This window comes from Microtus oregoni, unplaced genomic scaffold, assembly GCF_018167655.1.
Source record: "Microtus oregoni isolate MIOR12 unplaced genomic scaffold, Mior012 000019F_ref0000042, whole genome shotgun sequence".
NCBI lineage: Eukaryota > Metazoa > Chordata > Mammalia > Rodentia > Cricetidae > Microtus > Microtus oregoni.
The window spans coordinates 13,614,061-13,625,300 of record NW_024543078.1 but is presented as its reverse complement, the minus strand read 5'-3'; the positions used below and the strand labels follow the sequence as shown (position 1 = coordinate 13,625,300).

The following is an 11,240-nucleotide window of genomic DNA, read 5'->3' as shown; positions in this document are numbered from 1 at the left end:
AGGAAGGTTAGGGGAGGGCAGGAGGGTAGAAGATCTAGAACACTAGCATGGACTTTGAACTGTACAGCAGGTACTTGTGCTACTGAAGGAGCCTGTAGGCCGGTCTGTACCTTACTATGGTAATAGACACCACAGGCAGCCAATATTCCCTACTTCCAGTGGTAAGAGAAATGACACCTTTGGATAGAGGAACTAGCTTCACAAGTTTTTAAGGAATGTTGGTTTTTATCTATCCTCCAAAAATCCTCCAAAGTCCAGGTTGAGCCCGTTTCTGGGTATCTGAGACTGCCATTACAGTTTTGGGAACTGGAGTTCAATAATAGGCGTCAATGAATTTTAGTGGATTTTCTTTTTTTCTTTTTTTTTCTTTTTTTTTTTTTATGTATACAATATTCTGTCTGCGTGTATGCCTGCAGGCCAGAAGAGGGCACCAGACCTCATTACAGATGGTTGTGAGCCAACACGTGGTTGCTGGGAATTGAACTCAGGACCTTTGGAAGAGCAGGCAATGCTCTTAACCGCTGAGCCATCTCTCCAGCCCTTTAGTGGATTTTCTAAGTCACAGACCAGCCTTGTTGAGGTTTCCATACTCAACTCTAACATAAGTAAAAAGCACCACCCAAACTACTCTATTGGCCTTAAAATCCAAAGAGTTAAAGTGTGGCTGCTTACGTGAATTTCCTTTTCCTGTAATTTTATGGCATCCCATCCCCTAGCACACATTAAGTGAGAAAAGTCCCTCACTGAGTATGGGGCCTTAAGAACCCCTTCCTGTGTGTGATGATCATTGTGTCCTTGACACCATTTCACAGAAACCATCGACAACCTCTGCCTCTCTCTTCCAGAGTAGTAGTTCAGATGTCTTGCTGAGGTCTGAGAACTGCACAGTTATGCATTCTCTAAACTTCGGCCAGGTGTGAGTCTATGCATTCACCAGAGCCCATTGACTAAAGAAACGTCTCTCATTAGGGATCACAGTTGCTCGATGCTCACCTTACTAGACCTGGATGGAGGTGGGTGGGCCTTGGACTTCCCACAGGGCAGGGAACCCTGATTGCTCTTTGGGCTGAGGAGGGAGGGGGACTTGATTGGGGGAGGGGGAGGGAAATGGAAGGCGGTGGCGGGGAAGAGACAAAAATCTTTAATAAATAATTTATTAATTAACATAAAAAAGTTGCTCGAATGCATAGGTGTCAGCAAGAGTACGTAGAAGGCAGCTTGATTCTATGTAAGTTTAACAAAACAACAACAGAGGGCCTGTTGTGTGGATTCAACACATCAGTGATTAACTCAGGGTCACCAATACTTCATCAGTGTGGCATTAAGGAAAGAAAAGCACTTCCACTGGGATTCATTTCCAGATTTGAATTTTCTACATGTTCCCTGTCTTCCCTTCTTTGTCTGTTGCATGACTCTAAATCTGTGCCTTTCTGAAGAAGTCTGTCTGTCCCTGTGCTTGTTCTCTTGTCTGAGTCTATGTCTGTCCCTACATCTGTCCTTGTGTGTAAATGTGTGTGTCTGCCCCTTTTGTTGCTCACTCTTTTATTGAATTTCCCCATAAGAATCACCTGGGGAAGGAGTGGGATACTTTACAGAATCATTTGTGGAGTCTTACAAGGGATGAAGGTAATAACTGCAACTGATCCCAACTCACCCAGACAACAAAAAACATTACAAACACCATGTTTGCCCAGTAATGCTGCTGTGTTCCATTGTTTTGGGGGATATTCATTTAAGAGTGCTTTCAACCTCTATGTTTCCTGTTTTATACAAATGATACACATTTGTTCTGGATCAGGGGGCACAGAAGAAAATAAGATTACTTAAGTATTAGTTTAGTTTGTAAAAGGTGGCTATGCAGGAAGACCAAGGAAAGTAGTGGTCATTGTTACATTGTTCTCTTAAAAGTGGGTTAACAATCAGTTTGAGGACACAGTAAGATAGCAGCCTTATATCTTAAATGATCTCAAAGCATGTTATGAACTCTGGCTGTGATGTCCAACAAAGGTTCCAGTCTCTAGAATCAGAGAGATTTCCATATTACATCACCATGGCCTTAGTCATTGGGCTCTGAACCAGCTTTACAGAACCAGCCAAGAATTCCCTACTGCGTGGTAGACCTAAAATCAAATCAGAAAGTTGATTGTTCCTATAAGAGTCAACACACTATCACACGGAGAATATCTTGCCAGGCAAGTTGTCACATACAGTGTCTACAGATTGGTAGAATCATCGCCAACTTTCCTCATCCAGTAGCTTGCATAGAAGCTTCTAGCACTGTGGAAGCTATCTAGCACAGATGCAACATGACCTTTAAATGTCCTATATCCCAAGTGTATAGTGTGTGTGTTCAGAATCATCCACCAATCTAATTCTCGTGTGTAAATGAGGACATTGGTAGCAGCCTGTAATGTTTGACAGGCGCCCCCTTACTTCACAGCTCAGAGGGAACTATCTCACAGTATTGGAACCTTTGTTTAGTCAACTTAATCTTTGGGAGAAACGTTACCCATGCATGCAGGGCTCCTTCATTCAGTTGTTTTACTTAGGCTTCCAAGGATGCAACTCCATTCGCTAGGCTTGGTGGCAAACCAAGGTACATGTGTAGAGGTCAAGAGCATCACTTTCTGGATCATACTCTTACCTCTACCATGTGGTTTCCCAACATCAAACTCAACAGCATATGGCTGGCATCAAGCACCTTCACATGCTAAACTATTTATCCAGCCCCTCAAATGATTTTAAAGGACTTCAAATGTAGTATTTTTCCAAAAGGATTTTTTTCCTCCATGCTTAATTTTGGTTAACCCTTTCCCCACCATCACACTTCTTTCATCGCTGATGAAAATTTTCCACTTGCAAAGTTTCTTTACCCTTCCACAGTGCATTTCCTCTGCCATCCCACTTCCCTCCAGGCCTGTTCTCCTCTATGATCCATTTCATGCTTTGAGTTTTACAGACACTCGAAATTAAAAACATTTATCTGAAAATTCAAAGCTTGGAACCAGATGTAAGATAAATAAATTCAATTAAAAATGGGGTACAGAACCACACAGAATTCTCAGAAGAATCTCAAATGGCTGTAAGACATTTAAGGGAAGGTTCAACATCCTTAGCCATCAGAGAAATGCAAATCAAAACAACTCTGAGAAACCATCTTACACCTGTAAGAATGGCTAAGATCAAACACACTAATGATAGATTATGCTGGAGAGGATGTGGAGTTAGGGGAACACTCCTCCATTGATGGTGGGAATGCAAACTTGTACAACCACTTTGGAAATCAGTATGGTGGCTTACCAGAAAATTGGGAATCAACATACCTCAAGACCCAACAAGACCACTCTTGGGCATATACCCAAAGAATACTCAACCATACTATAAGGACACTCCAGTGTGTATCTGTGAACATTCATGCCCCTACAGACATCCTTGTGACCACATGACCGGCTAGCAGTTACAGCTCACTGTTACTTCTCAGTAGCATCAGACTCCAACAGACTAGCATACTGTGTATTGCTAGCCTAGGAAAAGATGAAGTTCAAAGTGCAGTTTCCCTGGGATGCTTCTCACTTTTTCAATCCTGTAAAGTCAAAAAATCACCAGCCAGGGTACTGAATTTTAGGGCTTCAAAAAAAAAAAAAAACCCTTAATGCTAGGTTATTGAAAACTGGATTTTGGTAATACAATTGAACACAAACAGAATACATTAAAAGATATTCTGTAAAAGCATTATGTGTATAGTTAGCCATGACCAAAAATAAATCCTGAAACAGAGTTTGAAAAACAAAGGTCACACTATTAAAAAAAAACATAGTACATACAATTTTTTGAAAATCTTTGTTAAATTGAACCATCAGAACTTCTGCCTGATTTTCAATATCTATATATCTACATCAAACAAGACTTTGAATATGAGAAATGAGTTTGTCTTCTAACTCCTTCTAATGAAGTCCACCTTCATCACGCTCGTTTTGAGTCTATTAGAGATGGGTCCAGATGGTCTAATCAAGCACAGGTTGCTGGCAGGAGATGAAGTTCTACCTCCTGTAGAAATCAGCCTGTGCTGCCTATTCTGACAGTAACACCCTAATACCTCCCTCTCAAGGCTAATTTCCAGTCTCTCAGACAAATGTCTTGATGATGTTTGATTTTTCTTGACTCAAGGTTTAGATAAAGCTATTGTAAAAACTCACAAGGCAGGACTCTAAGGTCTTTATTTTATCAATGGTCTAAAAATACATCCAGGTATTAAGAAGGAAAAGTAGTGTATGTATGAATAAACTATTATTGGCTATTACTGATTCATAGAAACAAACCTGCCCTCTTATTCTAGAGCTGAGTGAAGTCTGACTGTTCTATTTAGCATTGACAACTGAAATGCGCCCCTGTCTCTACAGACGGTGCTGTATGAATGCTCCTTTTAGGTTTCCTTATTAATATTCTGAGTGCAGTACAATATTTCTAAAAAGGACATAATTTTTATAGTGAGTATGCCTTTGACTTTAGGTATGTTCTTGTCTTGGCAGACTGAAAATGGGTATATTTTGCCAGAAAGTATAAAGAAAGAATCTAAGAAAACAATATGACTGAAATCTGTGTTCTTCAAAAACTTTCCCCTGAGTTTACATGTTAAAATGCAAGAATATCAACACCTCACAAATATATCTGAATTAAAAAATAAGAACAACATAAAAAAATTTCCTTTTATAAACATAGAGGATGTTGGTGCATAAATAGAGTAACACTGTTAAGTGATTCAAAAGCACAGTCATTATATCTTCTTCCTCCCTAGTTTCAAGCACAGGTGAACACGAATCTTAACTGGGAAGAGGTCACATCCAACACCTCAGCAGCATCACAGCTCAGTAGCAGAACAAAGCAGAAAATGATTAGGTCAGAAAACACCACAAAACAAAGTACACTGGAGACAACTGAGTAGGGCAGGAAGAGCAAAGTTCTCAGGATTGGGGAGGAGGGACTGGGCAGTCCACTTGTAAACAGTCCCATCTTTTGTGACTATACAGCACTGACAATTGAGCTGTCAGGAGCCTCGCTGGTTTCTACATCATCAATAGCTGCAGGTTCTGGAATTTCATTCATCCTCAAAACCTCTTCATAGAGCAAATAGCTCCGCAGACTTCGGGGAAGAGGCAACTGATGGATGAGACTGTTAGAACGAAGGTGCTCTGCTTTTAGACTGGCCCAAATTTCCAAACGGCAGAGATGGGTCAGGCATGGGACACAGGCTGGAGAAACAAACGAACAAAATATTAACTGATAGTGAAATGAAGAAAAGATTAAGGACCTAAGCTTGGACTTCAGATCACATATAAAAGCCAGAGACGGGAGTACCAATGTGGTTTGCTCGGTAACAATCTACCTCCAGATTCAGTGAGAAACACTGTATCAAAATTGTAAGTCAGGGAATGATAGACTAACATCCTTCTCTGGTTTCCACATATGCATACAATCAAGAATACACACACACACACACACACACACACACACACACACTAGTAATACACTAAAGGAAGCAACAAACCCATCTCCATATAACAAGAGAAATAGTTTGTTGCTTAGTCTTGTTTTCAAAGAAGACTTGTGGATAAGAATAATCACATTCAATTTTCAATTATTTTCCTCTCCTGGTTGCCCTTGCTTCAATTGGTCACTCAAAGTCAGTATCCAATCCATAGAAGGTAAATGTTTAAATTCTAAAGAACTGATGATACAAGCTGGCATTTAAGAAAACTCACAACAGAAAATTGCTACTTCCCTCTTAGTCTGTTTCATTGCCAAGAGTCTTGTAACCTAACATATCAAGTAAATGGATGTGCAGTCTGAACATCATCTCTTTGCATCTGTGACATAAAATGAAGTTTCAAGGGCTGGCAAGAAGGATCAAAGGTTAAGAGTGCTAGCTGCTCTTCCAAAGGACCCAGGCTCAATTTGTGACACCAACACAGTGGCTCACACCTATTTCAAATTCCAGTTTCAGGGGATCCAACATCCTCTTCTGGCTTCCATGGGAACCAGGCATGCATGTAGTGCACATACTTGCATTAAAAACATCCACACTTAGTAAAATAATGATTTTTAGAATGAACTTTTAAAATTGGCACGGAAAGAGAACATTCATTGAGTGTCCTCTATGCCATATGCCAATGCATTTCAGAGATACTCTAGTTTTGTATCACTTTCTCTGGTCTAAACATGCAGATACATACACAATATCGATCTATCAATCTATCTATCTATCTATCTATCTATCTATCTATCTATCTATCTATCTGGGTTTCCCAAGCACATGTTTTACCAGTGATCTGCCCCAGTCCCTGATATAAATTACCATGCTATCATAAGACAGGAAAACAGAAACTTAAAAAGAAGATTCAGCAAAATTTCAAAGATCACAAAGTTGTTTAACTGGCAGAGCCACGGTTAAAATTTAGATCCATCTGACCCCAAAGACTCTAAGTGTGGTTTAAAGTTGTAGGATACACGATCACACTGTGAATCTCAAGTTTGCATTTGAGTGAACTTAATAAAATCAACTTTGGGTCAGGAGACAGAGTCAGCAACTATTTGACAGAAAGTAGACAGAGAGACAGAAGGGAACCAGAAAAAGAAGAGATACACAGGAAGTAGGAGGGAGGAACTTTAAATGTGACAGCCCTTTTTGGAGCAACAGAAAAGAGACTTTCTCATTCTGAGATGCTGGTGAAGAGTGAAGGTCATCTAGTTTCTGTTCAACTTCTCTGAGCTAGCAGGTTTTCAACCTAGCCTCCAACTGTGTGGTAAATAGAACAATAAGGATTTAGTTAAATAGTACATCTGGAGGCTGGAGAAATGGCTCAGGGCTTAATAGCACTGACTGCTCTTCCAGAGGTTCTGAGTTCAGTTCCCAGCAATCACACACATCTATAATGATATCTGATGCCCTCTTCTGGCATGTAGGCAAAGAGGTAGATAGAACACTGTATACATAATAAAAAATAAATCTTTAAATAACTGTATTTGGTGACAGTGGTGAGAGACAGATCTAGCAGGACATGGCGGCCTGAGAAGTGGGCCAGTGACTGCCACAGTTACTGGCTGAAGACAGTAGTATTCAGGTATAGCCTCTGTGCCAGTGGGAAAACAAAATTTTGGCACTCCAATGTGTGACATGATCACATAAATGGAGAATTCACACTAGTCGGCCATTACTCGTGGGAACTCTGGAAAATGGACTTAGACTTGGAAACTGCAGGAGGTGCTTGAGCCCACCACCAAACAGAGAAGTCAGCAGATTTGGTGAGACATTGTACGTCTTGAGCCCACCACCAAACAGAGAAGTCAGCAGATTTGGTGAGACATTGGGGCGTCTTGAGGGAGAGAGTTGAGTAATATTTTTTTAAAAAAATCATTTCCATGTTAAGGATGAAAAATATCACAAAGCAGGGTACTAGGACCCTAAATAATGCTACCATGGATGGTTTGAAAATAAAAATAGTAAATGAGGGGATAAAAGAGTTAGCTGAAATTGACATAATGCCGATTATAATCATCATCAGTTTGGTAATTCATCTCATCCTTAATAGCCACAGTGGTTTCTTTTGCCAAATATAAAATGTGTGGTCTGAAAGTTGTGCCAAATATGAAAAGTTGACACATAAGATATAAATTTTAGAAAGACTTGTATATAAAGTTAAGAAAATTTGACTGATAAGATGTGAGCCTTAGGCCAGGTGGTGGAGGCACACCTTTAGTTCCAGCACTTAGGAGGCAGAAGCAAGTGGATCTCAGTGAGTTCAAGGCCTGTCAGGACTGCTACTCAGAGTCTCAAAACAAAACAACAACAACAACAACAACAAAAAAAACCAGACAAACCTTATACTGACCTACTAATGAAAATAAGAGAAATACTCAGACACAGGAATGTAGACAAGAACCCACCATGCCACTGCATCATGAACTGAAGTGCAGTGTCCCAAAATTATTAGAAAACCTGCCGTAGTTACTATACAACAACCAGGAGACAACATACACCCTAAGGTCATCAGAAAGTTAATGGAATCCTATAGACATATTCTATCTGAGGAGATTTGAAGAAGCAGTCGTTTCATATGGTAAGCGTTCATCCTATGTAAAGCAGACGTTAAATTCATAAGCAATGCAGAACAGAAATATCCCACAAGACTGGAAAGAATTGGTCACAGAAATATTGAAAGCCGGTCTCAGACACAATGGATAACATGGTGGCAAGAGCAAGCTAGAGTCACAGAACAATGAAATAGGGCTAGAGGCATTGATGATTCCCAAGACCAGCTTCTAGGTGAGCACCAATATGCCGAGTTGCAACAGTTGAATTTGATGCATACAACTTGCTGCAATTTGTTGCAGATAGTTTGAATTGGATGATCACACACTGGCCCTTAACAGCTTGAGTGCTTGGGACAAGGTTGAAGAATCAGGAAAAAAAAGACTTTTCTATCAGTTGGTGCCTTTGGGTTTTCACTGCTGTGAAGAGACACCACGACCATGGCAACTCTTATAAAGAAAACATTTAATTAAGGGGATGGCTTACACTTTCTGAAGTTAAACCTATTATCACCATGGCAGAGAACACAGCGGCGTAGAGGGAGATGTGGTGCTAGAGCTGAGACTACTAGATCTTGCAGGTAAAAGGAAATCAACTGAGATACTGGGTGGTACTCAGAGCATAGAAAACCTCAAAGCACAGCAAACCCCCACAGTGACACAGTTCCTCCAATAGCTCATACCCACTCCAACAAAGTCACACCTCTTAAGACCGACAATCCCTATGAGATGATGAAAGCCAATTACAATCAACCTGCAGACTTGGCAACTAGCCAAGGAAAGTATAAGGACATGTACCCTGTTCCAACAGTTAGAATTGGGCAGGGTTTTGTTTTTGTCCTTCAAGGATAAAAGCATCCAACTAAGGAATCTATAGGTTTCTGGACAAATGAGATATCTGAAGAGGAGGAATCATCAAGAGAAAATATCCCAAGAAAAAGAGTAAATCAGGGTAGAATTTCATCAATCTTCCCAAACATGGTCTTTTCTTAATCCCAATTCAATTAAAAATCAAAGCTGGTTTTGCAGTTGGAGCATGGCTTTCTTCTTCTCTAAACCTAAGCATGCTTGTTAAAGGAAAACTGAAAATCTCTGTTTCATGTTTAAAGAGCTGCCTAGTATGGGATAGAAGAAAATCAAAATTAAGGGACTATTTTATTGTCATGAATCCTTGGTTTCATTTTGACTCTTTGAAACTTTTCCTAAGATATAAATACTATCTCAAAATCTATAAGATTTTCATGTATATATAAATTTTGTCAGGATATTAGTAGTCATGTAGACTACTAATTAATTCTCAAAATAAGCTTCATCCAGCTACTTGTATGTGTTTCAGGGTTTGAGTCTGAAGCAGGTAATTAGGCACTAAGCTTGTGTACCCCTGATGTACTTGATAGATTCTGATTGTCTAACATTTCATAAATCTGTTGTATACAGCATATAAAATGTTTTAAGTTTTCTGCAGTAAACCATGACCATTCGTAACAAGAACCTTCGAGTGCTCCAAAAAAAAATGAAGGGGTCCTTCAATGATGACTGTGGGAATGCCATTAAGCTAACAAACACTACCCAAAGATCAATTTTGACGTGCAAACCTTTAGGACAACTTCAGAGCAACTAGTTAAGATGGTCCAGTCTCACAGACTCCTCCAGGCAGGACTTCTGTTAAGCCCCACACTTTCTCACAGAGACTAGACAACAAATGATACAGCTAGCTCTCCCGGGACTTGGTCATTATCACAATTTTCTCAGGGGCCTCTAAAGATGCTGCTGCCCCCAGATAATAAGAAGTAATTTGAAGAAAATGACAACCACATTACCAAGAAGTGGTGTGGATAGTTTTTGGTCATTTGGTGGGTTTTGGATGTTTGTTGTCATTTAGGGGAGTTGGTTATAAGCTGTTATTAGTCATGGTTAGGGAAGAAGTAAAAAAAGGTTAGATTAAGAGATTTATTTTTTTTTATTTGTCTATCCTTTCTCTCCTATCTACTGTTGAAAAGGGGGGATGGGGAACAAAAAGGGGGGAATATAAGAATGATAGAATAAAATGGTAGAGTATTGAATCTACTTTTAAACTGAAAACCAACTACTAGTCTCAAATATTTACAATGGTATGGATTTTTTATATTAATTCAAATTTGAGGTTTTGTTTTAACATACTGGATATGTGTTTCTAATCGTGAACCTATGCAACTCATTTTAAAATGTAATGTAAATTCTAGTTCTTAAAAGCTACTACTACAAACTCTTTAGGATAACTAAGAAATAATGGTTAGTGGATAGTCATCTATAACAATCAAATTTATAGCCACCTTAGTTATGTTTTTAAGTAGTGTATGTATGTACAGTTATGGAAAATATAGTCGAAGTGCATGAAATATTAGAATTGGTATAAAATTCTAGATAAGAATCATAAGGGTTCTGAATTAAAGTTCAAATGCTTTTGCTCATGTACAAACATTTAACACTTTACACATAAATCATGATCAATAGCAATAGTGTTAAATTCACTAGTTCCCTAACACTGCTGAAAATTTAATGAAAAGAAAATACCTAAAGTCAGTATCTGACTGGCGTTAATTACCTCACTAATATATTTCACACTCAAAAATACTACAAGGTGTAAGTTCAAACAAAATATTATGGCATCTCAAATACATGATTTTATTTTCCATATTTAAGTGTAACTTTTCTACTCAGACAGTATGTTGCATATTATGCATATAACTGAATAACATGGAATATCAGACAAGGAAATAAAAGAGTATACCTGTTGTGGGTGTGTGCATGTGGAAGTTATCTGTGATAGTTTGAATGTTACTGGCCCAAATAAACTCATAGGGGGTGGCACTATTAGGAGGTGTTGGAGGAAGTTTGTCATTGTGAGAACAGGCTCGGAGGTCTCCTATGCTCAAGTTAAGCCTAATTCAGTTTACTTCTTGTTGCCTGTGGATCAAGATGTAGGGTTCTCAGCTCTTTCTCCAATTTCATGTTTGCCTATACACGTTCATGTCCTGCCATGACAATAATGGACCAAACCTCTGAACTGAAAGCCTGTCCAATCAAATGTTCTGTTTTATAAGATTTGCTGGAGTTATGGTGTCTCTTCACAGAAGTAGAAGCCCTAAGACACCATCATTTGGATCTAGCTAACA

The 11,240-nt window shown here is 39.2% G+C and overlaps 1 protein-coding gene across 6 annotated transcripts in view; it reads right to left on the bottom strand.

Annotated features, from left to right (window-relative positions):
• Positions 1-11,240, bottom strand: part of Asb3 (ankyrin repeat and SOCS box containing 3) — a 145,093-nt gene that overhangs the window by 44,501 nt on the left and 89,352 nt on the right. For 2 of the 6 annotated variants that reach the window (XM_041668857.1, XM_041668861.1), the window contains one exon: positions 3,283-5,249. The exons of 2 other annotated variants lie outside the window; for them this stretch is intronic. In XM_041668857.1, the coding sequence (XP_041524791.1) occupies positions 5,020-5,249 (230 nt within the window). In that variant the 3' untranslated portion in view covers positions 3,283-5,019. Of the gene's footprint in view, positions 1-3,282; positions 5,250-11,240 lie in introns of those variants that run through there. 2 more of the 6 variants (XM_041668859.1, XM_041668862.1) reach the window with 1 other exon arrangement.